The 21,749-nt window shown below is 40.1% G+C and overlaps 1 protein-coding gene and 1 long non-coding RNA gene across 2 annotated transcripts in view; both read left to right on the top strand.

Moving 5' to 3' along the window:
• akap7 (A-kinase anchoring protein 7) overlaps positions 1–3,375 on the top strand; it is a 111,790-nt gene extending 108,415 nt beyond the window's left edge. The window contains exon 8 of the mRNA XM_080453689.1: positions 1,061–3,375. Within this exon, the coding sequence (XP_080309815.1) occupies positions 1,061–1,323 (263 nt within the window). The 3' untranslated portion in view covers positions 1,324–3,375. The remainder of the gene's footprint in view (positions 1–1,060) is intronic.
• A 10,772-nt stretch (positions 3,376–14,147) lies between these two features.
• LOC308103417 lies at positions 14,148–16,526 on the top strand. The gene is made up of 4 exons (XR_013934738.1): positions 14,148–14,251; positions 15,561–15,646; positions 16,104–16,133; positions 16,420–16,526. It is a non-coding gene; the product is annotated as an uncharacterized lncRNA (long non-coding RNA).
• The last annotated feature ends 5,223 nt before the right edge of the window (positions 16,527–21,749 follow it).

Here is a 21,749-nt window from a genome sequence, read left to right as displayed (position 1 = left end):
TATCCAAAAAAAGCCCTTATGCCTGCTTATCTGTCTAGAGGCTAGAGTGGAGCTCTTCACAACTCTCCATTCAGGAAATAAATCAGAATTAGAAATCTTATCGAAAAAAAAAAGGCCTTAGAAAGGGCTTTTCATCCAGTTTATAATTTTTTGCATCCAATCTACGGCCGTCACATCCAATCGATCCACATCTATTCTACAGAATATTTCAACCTGCTAAAGCCAGTGAGTGATGGCCTGCCAGCTAGTGAGGGTCATTACCAGTTTAGTCAGCACCCCCTGTATGTGTATTCATTCAGACCAGACTGGAATATTACGGTATCTAGTACCGGTGTTCCCAATGTCTCCCCGGCACCCAAACTAGTGAAAACAGCCGATCTACAAGCTCACAGCGCGTTGCAATGCAACGCATTGTGAGCTTGTAGATCTGCTATTTTCATTACTTCTTAAAAGTTTTTTTCTTTTTTCAAATTTATGGAATTTATTAAAAATGTTTGTATTTGTGAAAATGAAATTCTTTTGAAAAAGTTTGAATTTATAAAACATTGAGTTTTTTTTTTTGATTCTTTTTTAAATCTTTTGAAAGAATAATTATTATAAACAAAATATAGGAAACAAAAAATAATTGGGTCATTTTCTTCCATCCATAAAAATGGATCCGCGACCCCAAAATGGGTCCCGACATGATTCTGATTACCTTAACCTTTCCCTCAAATTGTAAATATGAATTGCCTATATTCGGAATCTAGTTAATTTAATTCAGATCAAAATATGCTTTAGATTTCTTTATGGGGATCGTTTTGTTTTCCTTTGTGGAAGTCGTGGGCCATGAAAGTATGTGTATTTATTCACAGTAGACTGGAATATGCTTACCCTGATATGAAAGGAAGAAAGTAGCTCCCTAAGGCCTGATCTATATAGTTACTGTAAGCGCTGGTGTCGTGTATTGTGAACAACCGTATGGGGGAAACACACGTTGTGAGCTTGTAGATCTGCTGTTAACGACGCACAACCAACCAAAGTACAAAAAGGCATAACACGTTCTCTCCTCTCTCCTCAGGTGGGCGTCGCCGTTCAGCGCCGGACGAGGCGGAGCTACTGAAGGTCAGCAAGCGATTGGTCGAAGATGCCGTCAATCGGGCCTTGCAGCAGTACAAGCAGGAAACGCTTCAGAATGGGGGCGGGCCTAACGCGACCGCGGGCGCGGCGCAGCCGGCGGACAACACTACAGAGACTCCGAGTGCGGCGGACACTCCTCGAGCCACGGGAACCGCTAATAAGTCGGACCCCACGGCGAATTCCACCACCGACACCAGGAAGTGACCTCGTCGGTATAGGTCACGAGACTGAACCAATCGGGTGTCCGGGAAAACAGTCGGCCAGGTTTGGCTAACCATGGAGGGGAGGGAACCAGTCAGCAAAACCCTGGACACAAAGTGTTGAACCAGGCAGTCACACACAAACAAAAACGACCAGTCCACGGTGGTGGAACCTCCTGCTGCCTGGAGTCAACAGCCAACCAGTCAGCCCCCCCAGTCCTGCTGACTGAACCAAGCCAGCAGCAACCCAACCAGCTAAATTAACCTAGCCAACATTGCTAGCTGACGATCCCATTGGTCTCGGCTTAAGACACCGATGCCAGCTACCTGCTGTAGCTAGCCTTGCTGTGCACAACCGTGGCCAAAACCCTAGTAGCCAGACATGGCTACGGTAGCTGACTTTGCCAGCAGCCCGAGCTAGCTATGCTAAGCTATGCTGCCGCTGAGCACAGTTTTCACACACACACACACACACACACACACAAAAATTCAAAAATAATGCTCTAACAATAAGGATATATATCCTTATCTGGGTCTGTGTTTGCGTTGTAGATAATACAATGCAAACCTCCAGAGTCCAGACCAACACATGGCACAACTACCTTCAAAAGGACAATTTTTCTCCTGCCACTCACATGTTAGCATTTTAGAATTTGATTCCTCACGTAGCTTTTGTTTGTATGAAGATTTCGTTAAGCATCAACTGCAATTGAAACGCAACAGAAACACCCTTTGAAAGAAAACAAAACCCCCTCCCTACATTTTTTGGGGGATGAGGTGCACATTTTCTTTACCTAAGAGGTCCCCCCCTATCAGGGGGGTCTTTCCCATCCCCCCAGGTATGTCGTACAGGAGACAAATGGCCTCCGTGTGAATATTATTATGGTCTGTTGTGACCTCTGAAAGGACACTGACAGGAGATAATTTGCAGCAAAGGACAAGGGCTGAGAAGAACTGACTGAATCCAGTGGCGATTGGTTTGCATTGTTTCGGATTAAAATGCACCAGCACCGGTTCCGTTCACTTCAAAAAAATAATAATGATTTAAGACTATTTAGGAGAATGTATTTATTTTATATAATTTAGGAAAATCCTCCCAACGTTCTATGTGTTCATTTCCTTTTGACGAGAGGTTGGTCACATGCAGCCAAGTTAACCCCCGACGACCTTATGTGGGGCAAGTTTTCTAAAAAGGTGTCCAAAATGTTCTTTCTTTTTATCGAAGTTCTGTAATTAGCGAAAATAGCAGGACCCGCAAGCTCAAAACATGTCGCAAATGTGACGTGTCGTGAGCTTGTAGATCTACGAGGGGGAGGCGGGACATCCGCGTTTTATAATGTGCATCGATATTTTTCAGCTCTTCCGTTGCACAGACTGTTAGGTGGAAGCGTTAGAATATTGCGTGAGGCAGCGGTCTGCCTCGAGAGATAACAGACAGTATACAGCAGTGGCTCTCAAAGAGGACCCCCCCCCCAGAGGTCCTTGAGGAGGGGGTTCCAGGGGGTCCCATTTTGCTACCATGCAGTAGCATCAAAATGTGTTTTACCACTTTAACCCTATGTGCTCTACATAGGCTAAAAATAGCTGATCTACAAGCTCACAAAGCGTTGTGAGTTTGCAGATCGGCTATTTTGGAATTTAGAATTCGTTTTTTTTGTTAATTTTTTATGAGTATTTTTATTTATTGAAATGGAAAAGGTTTGAGAGCCACTGTTGTACAGTATGAAGCTGTTGAACGCCAACTGTCACTATATAGAAGGAGAACGTGACGTTGCACCATTGAAAAGCAATAGCGTGAAAACCTCCCAAGATGGCGCCCACCTGTCCATTGAACTCAATGGACGGGGCGGGGGGGCGGGGCGGTCGACTCTCAGACAATCGCCTATACATCTGACACTAAAACGCTGAAAGGCTTTATTAACCCATTGAGACCTGAAGCCGATTCTACACGTCTCCTAAATCTCAACAGTTTTCTGAAAAACGTATGTTTCTATATCAGTGGTGCTCAATCTTTTTCATGTCAAGGACCCCCAAAATTATATGTATTTGGCTGCGGACCCCCATCAAAATATCTTGTTCCAGGGACCCCCAGAAGCAAAGATTTGAGTTAAAAATGTTTGCTTTAAAAATATATATATTCAAAGATTTGCACACTTTTTCACGATTTTTCAAAAATTGCAGATCTACAAGCTCGTAGCGCGGCACTCGGTGCCGCGCTATGAGCTTGTAGATCTGCTATTTTTGAATAGCTAAAAGTGTAAAATAATGCTTTTTAGCTCAAATCTAAAAATGAGACAGTTCCAGGTCTCAATGGGTTAACCACATAAGCTGGATTAATACATAAGCTGGGTATTTCATATTTAACCCCCGCCATACACGACACCTCTTGAACCTTTTTTTCTGAAGCCCTCTGCAGTGTTCACACACACATCTGTGAACATCTGTCTTGCTTTAGCCAGACGATCCGAGATCTTCGCCTATTGATAACGACCAGGTGACGTGTAAATTCAAAGTATCGGTTAAAACTGTAAAACATATTAACTCATTCACTGCCACAATTATTGCTGGCCGCGTTTGCCCACTGCCAGAGATTTTTCATTGAAAAAAAAAAGTACTCAGGAGCCGAGATACAGAATTTTTAAGTTTTAAGTTAACAAGGAAGTGGATGGGAGTGTAGATCTTTAAACAATCATATCTCCTTGGTCTTTGGGTCAAATTTGAAGAAAAAAAACTAAAAAAATAATAAAATAAAATAATAATATTTTTTTTGAAAAAAATAAAATTACGTTTTTTACGTCAGTTGCAGGATTGGTAAACGGGACAAATTACGTTTTTTACGTCAGTGGCAGTGAATGAGTTAACTGCATTGCGAGCGCCAACGCAAAGACTTTAGTCCGGGCCTTTGGAGTAGGGCGGTGATATGACTGTTTTTTTTAAAGCAGTGGCCGTGGGTTTGTTAGCGAACATTTTCGACCGCTGTTGTGGCCAATACATTGAATTTAGATTTCCCCAGAGAGAGATTGCTGATCATCTGGCTACTGAACCGTACTAACTGTATTGTCACTACACCGCTTAAAGGGATAGTTCACCCCCAAAATGACTTTTTTTCTATCTATTAATTACTTGAATTCATGGATTTTCTTCTTTTTTTTTCTCTCATTCCTAAGCCAATAATTTGATGACCGGCAGCGCTCACAAAAAGTCTCCTTTACCAGAACCGCTGCCTACCGGTCCGCTGGTCATCAAATTATTGGCTTAGGAATGCGACAAAAACAAAAAAATATCCATTCATTCAAGTCTCCATGGAGTGGCTAATCGATAGCAAAAAAAAGTTTTTTGGGTTGTTCACCCTCAACACTACACATAAAACGTGCATTATTGATTGTTATCTTTGCGATAATTCTGTCGATTATGGATGAATTATGGATGAATCGAAATATCGAGAAGAAAATAATTCTATGGCAACAAATCAGTGAACCACTTTAGCCGTACTTTGTCGTACAACGGTGCTGTATATGTGACGCCTTGTCAGCTTGTAGATCTGCTATCATTTACTATATTGTTCTTTTTTTTTGCCTATAATGACATGCCAAGTAGGGATCGATTATGACTTGATTATTTTGTGAAATTATCGATATTTTCGCAGGAAAATAGCTGATCTACAAGCTTACAACGCCTCGACGCGTTGTAAGCTTGTAGATCTGCTATTTACCCGCGAAAAAGTTTTCCATCAGAATATGTATATCCTGGGGTTTAACCCATTAATACCTGGAACGCATCTGTGTCACTTTAGATTTCTTTGGCTATTCAAAAATAGCAGATCTACAAGCTCATAGCGCGGCACCGAGTGCCGCGCTATGAGCTTGCAGATCTACTATTTTTGAAAAATTGCGAAAAAAATATTTTTTATATTTTTTTCAAAAAACTGTTAGGATTTAGATTTTTTTTTAAGAATCGCCTCAGGTCTTAATGGGTTAAGGAACTATATGCTACGATGTGAAGCAAAGCGTCTGTAGCCGTCATGATGCAGAAGACAAGTCGGATAAGGACACAGCTCTGAAATTATGCATTTATAGCCCCGCTGTGTTGGTATTCATTACATGCTATTTATGAAGCGGGCGGTATGCCACAGCACACAGCATGCTGCGTCTACAGTTGATTTAGTCGACTAAAATGTATGTTGCGGGGGCCTTGATAGCGTCGTAATGGCTGATTTTACGCTTGGTTGCATGCTGAAAATAGCCGATCTACAAGCTCGCGCTGCGACGCGTTGTGAGCTTGTAGATCGGCTATTTTCAGAGCGCAACACCCGAGCGCAACCAAACATAAAATGACTTGTCTTTTAGTTCCACTGAAATTGTGATCATAGCTTAGTTTTTATTTAGTTTTTATTTAGTTTTCGTCATAGTTTTCAACAAAGTCAACACTGGTCAAAGTCAACTGCCAGGGACATTTTGCAGTGTTGTGATGATTTTCCTGTGGCGTGTACCGTAAGATGACAAGCACACATTGACACAATGCTGACTATGATGACAGTGAAAGACAATGGCTGCAGTCGGGTGAATTCCCTGTAACTCAGAATGTCTGCGTATAATAATGTGTTATTGTTAAGCTGAAGGATTACGTGGTGTTTTTATTTCTGGCTTAACCCTGGCGTCATTATTTTAGGCATGTCATTATGGGCAAAAAATAAATCTCATGAATAGCCCAGACTTAATATGGTTAATTGAAGTGAAAATAGAACACGTGTAAGCCGATCTACAATGCGTCACATTGTGATTGTCGCTGTGACACCCGTTGTACGACTAGTATGTATAAAACATACTTAAGTGGTGAAGGTTTTAAGAACTGCATCTAGTGAAAGGCCTTTGCAGACAGGGTGCGATTGGTCAATCAGTTTTTACCGCATGCAAAAAGACGCACGAATCGAACTGGGTTTGATTGAGACAAAAAAAAGCACCGCCGCAGCCACTTGCCGCACGGCAAATTCGGAGCCGGTGTGCATGAGGTCATAGAGAACCATGTGTTCTTTTAAAAAATGATATTGTCTGTTTTTTCCGTGCGAAAAATCGCACCCTGTCTGCAAAGGCCTTAAGTGGAACATTATGGGCAGTTATGAAACTACGATTCTATCTTTTTTTGTCTTTCCCCCAATGACACGAAGGTTGACATTTTGACAAGGTGGTAATGTGATGATGATGTTGATGAGGATAATGATGAAGATTAAGGGTGATTCTGTTGACCGTCTGACGAAGATGTTCGTTTTATTTTAGTTTTATTTTAGATATTTGTTTCATTTGCTTTTGATGTCAACAAAACAGTTGCCATCCTATGTATGCTTTGTATTACACTAATGAAAATGTGTTTTTAGATTAACAAAAAAAGAAAAGAAGAAAGAAGAAGAAGAAAAGATTTGATTTCAAGATAAGATGAAGAAGGCGTTATTTTGTGGATGCATGTTAATTTAGTTTTTTATCTTCAGTGAGGAGAAAAGTCTATGATTTAATCATTGATTGATATGATTACCACTGTTCAAAATGGCCTTACTTCACTGAAACAAATCAATGTGATCTTTGTTTTGCGCTCCTATATTTAAGATGGTCGTACATAGGCAATAATCTTTGCCAATGGACGGTAGACACATGGGCATAATTGTCGGTTGAACTGCCCGCATTGCCATGAAATGTTACCCGTCAACAACGACCACAGGAGTTTCGGCAAACGCTAAATGATGTCGATTAAATGGCCAAACTCCTGATTTCGAAGGGAAGATCCACCCTGAAATGCATCTCACAATCCTGTTCTTTCCCCGAATGTGGCGTTCAGTCAGTATTTGAGGTGATGCTCTCTCCAAAAAAAATCTCTACAGTAAATAAAAGAAACAATGCTCCAGGCCTTTGACATTAGAAAATGTCATTGATTCGTTCATGCAGAAGGAACGTTTTTTTTACATTCCCACAAACTCTTGAAAATGTTGGTTTAATAGAGGTTTGAACATTGTTTGGCTATTCGAAAATAGCTGATCTATGTGAAATAGAACATACAGTAGTGCTGCCGCCATATCTCTCATTCAATATTGATGGTTTTCTATCCATGTTGTTGGTAGAGATGGTGCAATTTGCTGACTCACACACTCTGCACATGAATGTATACATGAGGTTACGCAGCACAGCAGCAGAGCATGCAGGCAAAAATTGTGAAAATAGCCGATCTACAAGCTCACAACGCCTCGCAACGCGAGGCGCTGTGAGCTTGTAGATCGGCTTTTTTCACTATTTATCTGGAACCAAGTCAAACTAAATGCAATGCCTCAACTATACGATTTAGTGATTGTCAGGGTGGGGGGAGTTCAAATAATTATGATTATTTTGGGGGCGTCGCGGCCTGAAAGGGTTGAGAACCAGCGCTCTAAGCATCCTCAGAGAAATAGCATTATGTGAATGACGTCTTCAGGGTGGACTTTTCCCTTTTAATAAACTGGCTGAAGTTGTGTTGAAGTTTATTTTATTGACACCAGATCCTTAATCTGTGTATTAAAACAAAAATCCCCTTTAATACACACTGTTGTCTGACTGTATGACCCTGTGTACGTGTACATGTATGTGTATGCGTGTGTGTGTGAGTGTGAGTGCGTGCGTGTTTGTGTTATTTGCACTGTGTAGTTTTATGTCCTTGTCCTGCAACATTTGAACAATAAAATCAGGATATGAAGTTTGGAACCAATATCCTCTGTTCTGTCTGGTGATTCCAATCTGTGCATGTGACGTGCACGCACACAGTATACGAGTCGGTCGGGCAGAGACCTTATTTAAAAACGTCTTCGTGTCCCACAAAAGTAGCAAAAATAGGCGATCCAAAAGCTTGTAGATCTGCTATTTTTGAAGAACATAAATGGAGTGAAAGTGGTTGAGTGTGTCTGTGGGTTTCATAGATATTGAACCAATGAAAAGTATTAAGAGCTTGTGACTAAATAACTAGAGCGCCGGAGTCTAATGTGATCTAATAATTAGATCACCTTTTAGATGTGATCTAAAATGTGATTTTGGATCACATCATATAAGAACTGTGTTCCAGAAATAAACACATTTTTGTTATTATTTTTACAAAAGCCTGATGGAAATAGCAGATCTACAAGCTTCTACGGTTAGGGTTGGCGTTGCAATGTAACACGTTGTGAGCTTGTTGATCTGCTATTTTGGACTATTTTTTGAAGGCTTTGCACATACAGTATTAGTATTCTGCCTGACAGCAAAGATATGTGTTACAACAGGAGCAATGACGGAGTCACTGTACGCTGGTGTATGAAAGATGATTTGTAAATGATCTGGATGGAAAGCGTCTCTCTCTGTCTGCCTGTCTACCCCTGATCCTCATCTACCTCTATCCTTCCACTGTAATCCTAATTATTATGATGATTGCTTCCCCTCTGGCATGATTACACGCACGCACGCATATACGCACGCACGGACGGACGCACACACTGACAAGTTACTGACCATGATACTGGACATGATACTGACCATGATACTGACCAGATACTGACCATGATACTGACATGATACTGACTATGATACTGACTATGATACTGACCATGATACTGACATGATACTGACATGATACTGACCATGATACTGACATGATACTGACCATGATACTGACATGATACTGACCATGATACTGACCAGATAGTGACCAGATACTGACCATGATACTGACATGATACTGACATGATACTGACCATGATACTGACATGATACTGACCATGATACTGACCATGATACTGACTATGATACTGACATGATACTGACCATGATACTGACCATGATACTGACCATGATACTGACATGATACTGACCATGATACTGACATGATACTGACCATGATACTGACTATGATACTGACATGATAGTGACCAGATACTGACCATGATACTGACCATGATACTGACATTATAGTGACCAGATACTGACCATGATACTGACATGATACTGACCATGATACTGACATGATACTGACATGATACTGACCATGATACTGACATGATAGTGAACAACACACACACACACACACACACACACACACACACACACACACACACACACACACACACACACACACACACACACACATAGACGGGCGAGCAAACGTACACTTCCCAGATGCATCTTGTACTGGTTACCATGGTAATCTTAGCTGACTAGAGAATGTAGAGGTGTGTGTGTGTGTGTGTGTGTGTGTGTGTGTGTGTGTGTGGCACGTGCGCTAACAGAGGCAGCATCCTATTTGGCATTAATTGAAGGTACACAAAGGTTGACCTTAGAAAACGTGTGTGTGTGTGTGTCAGATGTAATAAAGGGGGGACGGACCACTGTTCTACAGGCCTGAGTTGACGCCACGCTAAATTTAGAGCAGGGTTTTCCACGCTAGCCAGAAGCGTAACATTGGGTTACATACAGAGCAGCTACTGTACACTGACCTACATTTCACCCACGCTGTTTTAAGAAGCAATGATGTGAGTCACTGACACATACAAACACCATGTGATGTAACAGCCTGGAGTGCATGGCTGTGTAGCCGATTCCCCGAGGCCGCTTGTGATGCAATTAACGCACGGTTGACCTAGCACACAAACTATGTAATGACGCATGATTGATCATAAATTGTGCATTTTATCCATATTGACTGTGGCGGTCCCATTCAATTATGTCTTAAAGGTGCAGTAAAGTGATTTTCTTTTTTTGTTAAATGAAGTGTTAAATAGCTCTATTATGCTGATTGTAATGCATTGCCTATTGAGTGTGTGTTCAGTAACGGGGGCATTTTCAGGTCGGGATACCAAATGTATCCCATCAGTAGAGAGACTCTTACAGGTCACATGATAAACGAGTGAAATTGGAAGTGATGACACAAAGAAATGAGCAGAATTTATTGTTGTAACTGGAACACTATACAATTGAATCTGATTAATGGGTACTCTCCAGTGGTGTAAAGTAACTAAGTACATTTACTCGAGTACTGTACTTAAGCGCAATTTTGAGGTACTTTTACTTTACTGGAGTATTTCCAATTGTCTATACTTTCACTTCTACTCCACTACATCTCAGAGGCAAATATTGTACTTTTACAATTATTTGAAAACTTTAGTTAGCCTACTAGTTAATTTGCAGATATAAATTATCACATTATAAAACATCCATTAATCATTTAGCCCTATTCTATACATAGGCTATTTGAAAATAACCGATCTACAACGTGTCGCATCGCGACGCGTTGTGAGCTGCTATTTTCAAACATTTAGTACTTTTACTTTTGGTACTTTAAGTACATTTTGATACTCAATACTTTTTTACTTTTACTCAAGTACATTTTTAATTCCGGACTTTTACTTATAACAGAGTACTTCTACATTGCAGTATTGATACTTTTACTTTTATTGAAACATTTGAGTACTTTTTCCACCACTGGTACTGGTATGAAATTGACTGGATTATGGATTTTCTGTCAATTAACGAGATGGATAGACGGGGAGACCAGTGTTACCAAACAAACACTCTATAGCAATGATAATAACGAATAATTAGAATACAGAGCTTTAAACGTAATCTATTCATGAGTAACACTTTGTTTAAAAACAAAACATATCACTTCAGAGTGTAAGTCATATGTTTTGTTATTAAACCCAAACTTTTTAGCTCAAGACCCAATAGAGAAATTGCCACATTGTGAGCTTGTAGATCTGCTATTTTCACTAGTTATTAAACTTTTTTAAACTTTAAACTTTTTGAAATTATATATATCTTTTTTTTTTTTTAGGAAAACGGAAAAATTGGTCTGCGACCCAAACATGGGTCCTCGTCCCGGCCCTTCCCTGTTTGGGAAACACACTACCGTTAACATGAGCCATGCTGCTCCACTCATAGGCCGGAAACACAAAGACCAGGGCTTGAGTTTCCGCTGTCATCTAGATGTAAATCCCATTAGATTCCCGGGGCTGTGGTGTAATTAAGTTGCACATGACATGATGAAGCGTGTTTCTGCAATTAGGTTACAGCTGACCCGGCGCAGATGGGAGAGAACCTAACTGAGGTTCAGAAAAACAAACGGCCATGGTTGGCTTATTATTATACATCCCCTCTCAAACGCAAGAAAATACTCCAAATAAAAATCTTGAAATACTCCAAATATTGTTGCCACACGAAGGTGATTGATTGATTGATTGATTGATTGATTGATTGATTGATGCACTTTATTTAGTAAGACATGAGAAACAGTACATGGAAGTACAATTCACAATACAAGGTCTACTAAACTGGATAACTCGTAAAGCACTAAGCTTGTTTAAAATGAGTTCCAACGCACACAAATCACGACGACATATAAGAGACAGACAGATTTAATCACAACCTGAATTTGATTCAGCCATGCTATGGTTCTTCCTAGTAAATTTAAATACACTGAGAGGGCATATGGACCATGAAATCCTATTTTCATTCATTTCCAGCAGAGGATTCTTTCATTCACCTCATCTGTATGTGTGTAGCCTACTTGTATTATTGTTATAGCCTACCGGTGAGGGCCAAAAAGTATAGTCACATTTAGAGAAGTAGCTAGACATTGTGAGGACCATTTTCCTGGTTCTTAAAGCGCTAAAGGTTGTTTTGTGGTAAAAGAAAATATTTTTTTAAATCACCCATAGAAAATAGCTGATCTACACCCACACCGCAAGCTTGGGGATTGGTGGCTATTTTTTGCTTTATAGGTTTAAGGTTAAAAATCTAAGAAACTTCAAATATAGCATTTACAAAATTGTTGTCCTAAAATGTTGAGGTTCTCACAAGTATATCTTGATCAGCCTAGAGGCTGATCAGCATCATATTTCTTGTGCACAGCACACTGGCAACAACCCAAGGACCTCAATTCTCAATTGAATAGAATTATGAAATTTGGCAAATTTATAATAGCAGAGCAATCATCCCTCCAGGCTATGGAGCGGAACTAGCCAATCACAGCAGTCTATGGGATTAGTGCCAGGCTCTTATCCGGGACTATACAACATCACAGACATGCACGATGTTATGCCTGATGTTATGCCAGTAGACACAAGTGTCAGTTGTTGTGTCATCTGACACAACAACACACACACACACACACACACACACACACACACACACACACACACACACACACGATTAAGAGTAATGACTATTAAGCTCAAGTACCCACAAACTATCAGATGTCGTCCATCAGAGAAATAAAGCCTGGGTCATTGTCAGACGTACTGACGCTGCCACCTAGTGGCAGTCCTCTAGTCTAGACATGTTAGTTGTCAAACATTTTCTCACACATGGAACTTGAGTGAGGACCCAAATTTCACAATGAATAAACATTTCTGCAATATGATTATTGTGAGTGTCACGTGGCAGCCCATGCACATCTGACTGATTTTGGTAACATGCAAGGACTGTCAATAGTTTAAAAAACTGTTGTTATTTGAACCTTGTCCAGCCTGATTGATTGATGTACTTTATTTAGTAAGACATGAGAAACAGTACATGGAAGTTCAATTCACAATACAAGGTCTACTAAATTGGAAAACTTGTAAAGCACTAAGCTTGTTTAAAATGAGTCCCCACGCACACAAATCATGATGACATAAGAGACAGACAGATCACTAGGCCTACTCACATGCATCACTACGAACAGGTCCCAAATCAATTTGGGGCCCAAATTTTGGGACACAAATGCATGACGCAATTTAAATAGAATGACATTAACATGACATTAAGTTTCTCGGTTCAATATTCAATATACTGTAGATAAATGAGTCTTCTGAGAGTGTACCCGCGATATATATTCCCTTTTAATTGTACATACATTATTTTTATTTGATTGTATTGTTCCACTTTTGCTTTGGCAATGTCGTATGTTTTCTCATGCCAATAAAGCCATTTGAATTGAATTGAATTGAATTGAATTGAATTGAATACAGTTCCATTTAAGATCTCAACAAATAAATATGTTCCTGTTGGATCTTCTTGAGGTCTCTCTGTCTCTTAGGTTCTAAGTTCTTTGTCTTCTTCATCCTCTGGAGTCGGCCATACCAGGCCTGACGAAAAAGGAAAGTCATTTTATATTTCAAAACAAAATGCCAGATGCCAGACTGCATCGTCAAATTCATACACAACATTGGCATGGACTTTGGGAATTGTGTCTCATTCCCCAGGAAGAGAATGAATCACTTGATTATGATGGTGGTATATGGGTTGGTGCTTTGTAGACACACAGCCATAGAAATAACATAGATGACAGAATTAATAGGCCTAACTTGTAGAATTAAAGTATCATCTGCTGTTAACAACTCAACATGTTAGGTGGGTGTAGATCTGTCCCTTTTGACACGAGCAGGAATTAAAAGACTCCTGTTCCAGGAAACAAAAAAAACGTTCTGATAATATTTTAGGCGAGGAAAAGGCCATGCAGTCGCTCAGTATTGAATCATTTCATATTTACAATGGCTACATTAGTATACAAGTTTGTTATTAGGAGCTCCCATGCAGTAATCTGCAGTAGTCTTTCGTTGCACACTGACCCTCAGGTACTAAAAGCACTGAACCTTGATTATGTCCATTGTTGATTGTGTTATTCCTACTTTGATGTTCCTTCTCTCTGTGGTGCAGATTGAACTTTGCTTGATCAGGTCAAATGATCACTTCACAGCATTTATAATGAATGGCCTCACTTCATGTAAACAATACAGATAGATCTCTGACCTCCCCCATTGAAGGAATTGCATATTGCACTGACATGTATAAAATGACAGGGAGACACCAGAGATGTGTCAGTGAGCTGCTCCTTGTTGATGAAACCTCATAGCCTGGTCATACTTCCTCTGTCTCTCCAGACCTACATCAGGATTTACACATTGAAACCAGGTAAGATACCCAGACCTCTTGTCTTTTAGGGACATGTAGATGGGAAAGTGTGACCTAACCGGTGACACTTCCTATGAAACCCATGTCTATAATGCCTTAAACAGTAAACAATATATATACTTACAATACATTATAATCTGCTTATAACATTGTATGAGGACTCATAAATACTCATAATGCTTCTTAGCATTGTAAAAAGAAAATGTCATGTAGACTTAGAATTTAAAATATTATAATTATTGGTCACTTACAGACTTGTTTTTTTTGGCGAGGATAATAGTGCATTATAATTGTCATAGCTATAATTCATTATAATAATTACACAATGCATTATATTCATTGTTATAATCCCTGAAAGTGTGATTATGTCACTAAAATGGTCATTGGGTGTTTAAAGTAAAGTAAAGAAACATTAAATATATGCACCAAAGGTTGCTTCAGGAATTACTTCACTTAAAGCACACATTGACTACATATAGTGACTTGTAATCACACTATAATGCAAGTATAGTATAGTATTGTAACATAACAATAATGTATTGACAATGAACATTATAATACATCCTTACCAAAAATGTCTGGGAGCATAATTATATCAATTATGACATTACTGAGTGCTAATATTTATTAGTGTTATAAGCAGATTATAATACATGATGTACGTTTATAATGTATTATAGATATTTGCTTCATAGAAACTTAGGAAATGTTACAGAAAATTGAAATATGTCTGAAACTGTTGGAGAAAATTGTATTGAACTTGTATATTCTTTATTTTCACAAAATAGTTATATTGGCAATGATTTGATTAATCAGTCACTTAAAGGGTTTGCTGACTAAGTTTCTGTCACATCTTTGTCTAAATGAAATGATCTAATTTAATTGTTGCACACACGTTGCTTTTGTGGAGAGGAATAAAATCAGTATCAGACTGGGGACAATGTAGACATAGGTGTGTGAAAGACGTGTCCCTGCTATGGAAAATGATGTGAATTATTTGGCATAATTGAGATATTTTAACCGATAATGATACAGGAAAAGTATGAATTAAAGATAATAAAATAGTGCAGTGCCAGTGAGTAATATCAACATTGATGTAATCTCCTAGAGGTTTGATTAGTTATGTGTTAGTTATCATAAAGTGTGTTCAAGTATTGTCCATCCGTAGTAGACACACAATAACGATCCCAAACACAAGGTACCATTAGTTACCACACACACCAAGCAGGTGGTGCTGCTTCAGTGAAACCTATATGTCAGACTAGTTAATATTACTCACTAACTTACTTACACTTATATCCACTGATAGGTTCTCGCTGCTGTCAAAACACTGTCATAGAACCACCACAACCATCAGGAGGATTGTCTCATCATCAGGTCTCCTTTTCTTGTGAGGTGGGTGATGGAATCTCAGTCAAGTTACATAATACACTACTTCATCATCATGCATGTCAAATGTCCTGCAATAGTTGTCAAATGGTCACCACATTGATGTCTATCTGTTGAGACTAAATTGAACAAATTTGCCCATTATCTAAATAAGACAAGGACTTAGGTCAACAGGCCGATATGTTAATCCTTTTTGGTTTGAGATTGTGTTGATAATTTAAACTTTTAAGAAGTGCCGCTCTTATAAGACAACTCCCCTGCTTACAAGACCCTATTGCATCTCATTTGATTATATGATAAACTATGGCTATAGATTGAGTTTAATCATCTGTCTTATACAGTATAAGCATATATGTTGTTATAATGATACCAACCTCTCTCTCTCTCTCTCTCTCTCTCTCTCTCTCTCTCTCTCTCTCTCTCTCTCTCTCTCTCTCTCTCTCTCTCTCTCTCTTTCTTACAGACACAAACTTCAAGACAGACATGGCAACACGTATGTGCCCCCTCTCTCTCTCTTTCTCTCTCTCTCACACACACACACTCACACACACGCACACACACGCACATGCATGCACACGCACGCGTGCACACACACACACACACACACACACACACACACACACACACACACACACACACACACACACACACACACACACACACACACACACACACACACACACACACACACAGCCTCTAATATAATATATATTAAAAAATGTTTTTTTCAAACCTCCAATATGCATATCATCCATAACCCTTTCATTTTAATCCACCAGCTGTCATAACACATGATGAAGAACTTCGCATTGTGATGGTGGGGAAGTCTGGAGTTGGAAAGCGCCCCGCCGCAAACACCATCGTGGGTTATGAAGCCTTTAAATTCAATGTGCCCGCATGTGCTCCGGTAATAAGCTGTCAGAAAGTCAGAGGTGTAGTGGATGGAAGAAACATCTCTGTTGTTGAAACACCAGGATGTGTGTTTGACACCAATCTTAGTGTAGACGAAGTCATGAAGGTGATCACACAGTGTTTTAGTCTCGCTGCTCCTGGTCCCCATGTGTTCCTGATTGTGATCAGACTGGGAAGAGTCCCAGTCACAGAAGAGGAGCTGAACTCTGTGAAAATTATTCAGATGGCATTTGGTGAAATGTCAAACAAATACACCATGGTTCTCTTCACTGTTGGTGAAGGGCTTAAAGGTAAACCAGTTGAAGACTTTTTGAAAGAGAATCCAAAACTGCAAGAATTAATCAGAAAATGTGACGGTCGCTATCATGTCTTCAACGACAAACCCAAGGATGCCTCTGAGGTCACTGAGCTGCTGGTGAAAATCGATTCGATGGTGCAAACGAACGGAAAAAGCCACTACACCACTCAGGTGTTCCAAGAAGCAGAGAGTGCAATAATAAAAGAAGTTGAAGAAGTTTGCATTATGATGGTTGGGAGGTCTGGAGTTGGAAAGCGCCCCGCCGCAAACGCCTTCCTGGGTTGTGAAGCCTTTACATTTACCAATGTGCCCGCATCTCCGGCAGTAAGCTGTCAGAAAGTCAGAGGTGTAGTGGATGGAAGAAACATCTCTGTTGTTGACACACCAGGATGTATGTTTGACACCGATATTAGTGAAGACGAAGTCATGAAGGCGATCACACAGTGTTATAGTCTCGCTGCTCCTGGTCCCCATGTGTTCCTGATTGTGATCAGACTGGGAAGAGTCCCAGTCACAGAAGAGGAGCTGAACTCTGTGAAAATGATTCAGATGGCATTTGGTGAAATGTCAAACAAATACACCATGGTTCTCTTCACTGTTGGTGACGGGCTTAAAGGTAAACCAGTTGAAGACTTTTTGAAAGAGAGTCCAAAACTGCAAGAATTCATCAGAAAATGTGACGGTCGCTATCATGTCTTCAACGACAAACCCAAGGATGCCTCTCAGTTCACTGAGCTGCTGGTGAAAATCGATTTGATGGTAAAAACGAACGGAGGAAGCTACTACACCAATGAGTTGTTCAAAGAAGCAGAGGACGCAATAAAGAAAGAACAAGACAAAATTGTAGAATGAGCCAAAAAAAATAAAAACTGAAGAAAATTGAGGCCTTAGCATCAGACATGCAGGAACGTATATACCTAGAGCAGCTAATCAGGAATATTGTCAAATACCAATATGCACAAACAAAAGGGTTGTAGGACAATCAAGGTACTATAGCACTAGCCAAAAACCCAGTGCACAGGCAAAGGTGCAAGCACATTGATATCAAGTACCATTTCATTAGAGAAACTATAAAAAGTTTAAAAGTGATTTTGGAGTACTGTTCTACTGAGCAAATGATTGCAGATGTACTGACAAAGCCAGCCACCAAGATAAAGCTTGCCTGCCACCAAGAGGTTTGCTCAGGACATGTTTGGCATTTGAAGTGCAGTGTGTTTTTGTTTACATGGGAAAGGGAAACCATGTGATTTTATTTTCCTGTTCTTTTTAATTGTGTTTTATTTTATTTTGGTAACCCAGTGAGCTAAGTGTGAGTGGGGGTGTTAAGTGTTGCTATTTGATGGCGCCCTTACTCTGTTCTTTACGGTACTCTATTGTGTTGTACAAGGTTTACAGTGCGCTCAAGATGTGACGTCATCACGTTCTCAGTGAGCGCCAGAATATTCCGGAAGGGATGAGATGTAAACAGAGTGTTTGTATGCGCCAGTATTAATAAATATGCCAGCAGGCTAAAGCTAGTAAAGAGTCACTTTGCTTATTACTCCATTACGCGTGTACACTGTGCACCAAAGCTCAGACAGCTTGACACATACAATCAACCATAGAAGGTTAAAAGCAGGGTTTAAAAAGTGTCAAGCACAAAAGGATATTGCTGACAAAAGCTACACAACACTTTTACACAAAACCACATCCTAAATAAAAAGGTTTTTAGGCCTGTTTTAAAAGAGTCCAGGGTCTGTGGTGCGCTTAAATCGTTGGAAGGCTGTTCCACAGGCGCGGTGCTGCCGAGCAGAAGGCCCGGTCCCCCATAGGCAGGTCAAGTACATAGGCAGACCTGGCTCCCTAGAGAAGACAGACTATGCACCCACTGCGCACAATAAAGTGGAAACTGAGCTACACTTCCTAACCGCCTGCCCACTGTACCAAGATATCAGAGAGACACATAGTTCCCACAGATTACAATCACCCAAGGAGAGTTTGAAAACATGACTGATGACAAAAAACCATATCTGCTGGGCGAAGTACAACAATGTGCTAATACAGCAGCAAGACAGTGAGCTGCTGTGATAGGAGAAGGATGTCAACAGAACACAACCACCTTAAAGACTACTAATCATTGTGTGTATTCCTGCACTGTCTGCATCGAGTGTCCTCGATACATTCTACTGTTTAGACTAATGATGATAGGTTCTTGGTTTACCTATGATCCTAGATTACTATTTCTACGCATTTGATGTATTAAGTGTTTTCCTTGCTTACTTTAAATCGCTCTGGATTAAGAGCATCTGCTAAATGCTTAAATTGTAAATTGTAAATTGAAGAAACACTGTACATACAAACAGAGCAATTACCTTTAAACACTTTTGAAAAAAAGCTGCTATTTGTGCACAATTTTGCAAAAGCTTATCCCAAGCTAACCTTTCCTATGTGGATATATATATATATAGGCTAACTATTTATGACAGCAAATGCACAATTCTTATGGTTTTGTAAGTTAGATTACCCTCAGTTGCAATTTAACAGCTCTGTGTACACATTATATCTAGGGGTCATCTCCATTTTGGCTTATGGTGGACATTTTTGTCAAAATTTAATTTTTGCCACAGACATGACAAAACGAGCAGACAATAATACTACCAGAAACACATAAAGAGATAGCCTTGAATGACCATAATAGGTCTTGTAACAGAGAGGTCCTCTGTTACTTTATGTTTGAGATAACCCTCATGTATTGAATGATATTTGCACAGCACATTTGCACTTTTAGTATTTTGCACAGTTCACAGTGCAATATGTTTGTAGTGTGAGGTTTTATTGTTGAGGTTGATTGAATGCTCAACATACCTGTTTGTTGCCAGCATGATTGGGCTGGACCATAGCAGGATAACAGAGGGGGGTTATGATGTGATGTGTGTTTGCAATTGCTAATAATGTTGAAGTAGAATCATTATTGGTGTAGTTCATGGAGTTTTAATAGATGTTATCAGAGTTAATGTTATCTGTATTTATGTATGTGTATTATTCGTTAATCTACCCCTTGAAATGGTTGAGTCCAAACTAATTCCCTCCAGCTGAGTATGAAAAGCTGCCAGCCACAAACACACTCAGTTGGTGGTAGGATGAGAGCTGGACACCGCCATGTCATTTGTGTGGAGAGTGTCCATGTATTTTTGTATTGTCTCTGAAACAATCAGAACTAGAAAAAGTGCTCCTCGGAGCCCAGGTCTCCGCCAGGTCAGGTAGGTTATTTTGGCCTCCTGGTGGCGCTATAATAGGCCAATGTGAAAAGGGTGCCATTTATTCCTAGGCCGTACACGGCAATCGGACACTGCATGCATGATTTGAGGCATTTCCTTCTAAAAATGTGTTTTGCTAAATTTGACCTGCTGGTGGAGCTATAACAGGACAATGTTAAAAGGGTGGCATTTGTTCCTCAACGTAGTGCAAATGTGCATTCAAAGTTTTACCGGAATCGGACGCTGCGTTCAAAACGGGCCACTCCTGCAAACATTACATGTCAATGTTAGCCAATCAGGATGGAATATGAAAAATCAAACAGATCCGTCTTGATCACATGACTGATCATGTGTACCGATTTGCGTGAAATTTGGATCAAATCTGAAGGCTAATATCAAAAAATGTGTTTTACATAAGTCTGCCTCCTGGTGGCGCTATAAAAGGCAAATGTGAAAAATGCAGGGCAAAGGTTTTTCCTTGGCCTCTAGAGAGTGTGCATACAAAGTTTTACACTGATCGGTGCAGTTAGAGGTAAAAACACAAATCGGCCTGTTACAGCGCCACCATGAGGCTGATTTGAACATTTTCAAATGGCATTTCTTCCTCGGCCTAATGAGAATGTGTTTGCAAAATTTCACGGAAATTGCATGCTGTGTTCATGATTTGAGGCCTTTTGTTCAAAACGGAGTACTCCTGCAAACTTTGAAAGTCAATGTTTGCCAATCAGGATGGAATATGAAAAATCTGAAATCAGCCGTTTCTTTTAATGACTATAGAGATACTATCTAGCGATTTGCTGGATTTTTAGCCAAAATCTGTAGGAGTACTGTCCAAAAATGTGTTTTGCACAAATCGGCCTCCTGGTGGCGCTATAAAAGGCCCATGTGAAAAATTTGGAGCAGAGGTTCTGCTCTGGCATCCAGGGAGTGTGTGTGCACAGTTTGGCTGCGATCAAGCCAACGGTGCCAGAGATTAGCTGTACACAAAATGACAGAATGACACACGGACACACACACGGACACACACACGGACAGACAGACAGGGGGTAAAACATACTCTCTCGCCATGCCTTTCGGCCTGGCGGAGACAATAAATACACCTTTTTGGTTGCACCCTATCAAGGCCTCTGTACTAATTCCAACCGCAAAGTCGGGCATCCTAATACTGTAGGTCTGTAACTGAGACTGAGAGTGTACAAATGGAACCAAATGGACCCATAGGGTCCATTTGGTTCAATTTGTACACTCAGAGTTATGGGCGTCCTTGAAAATAGAAAGTTTGAGAACCACTGTACTGGCGGACTCCTAATGTGCCATACATAGTGTCATAGTAAATCAGTGTCATACATATTCTGAAGAAAACCTGGAGACTGACGTTCAGTAATTGGGAACTTGGTAAATAAGAACATTACAATGGTGTGTAAAACAGAACATTTAAGAATGTGTGACAGACAAGGCCAAGTCTTTGCCACGGACACATTTGTCCACGTACGGACATATTGATGACCCCTGCCGCGTATGTACAGGTCCATTTGGATCCATTTGGCCGCACTCTCTCACCCTGCTCTCTCACTTGGCAGTGGCAACAAGCAACAAAGTGGTCAATCATTCATTTCCAACGGTAGCTTGATTGATTGATTGATTGATTGGTTGATTGATTGAT

The sequence above is a fragment of the Gymnoscopelus braueri genome (genome assembly GCF_963280865.1).
Source record: "Gymnoscopelus braueri genome assembly, chromosome: 16".
Lineage (NCBI taxonomy): Eukaryota > Metazoa > Chordata > Actinopteri > Myctophiformes > Myctophidae > Gymnoscopelus > Gymnoscopelus braueri.
The sequence above is the reverse complement of the archived record's forward strand: the minus strand, read 5'-3'. Positions and strand labels throughout refer to the sequence as shown.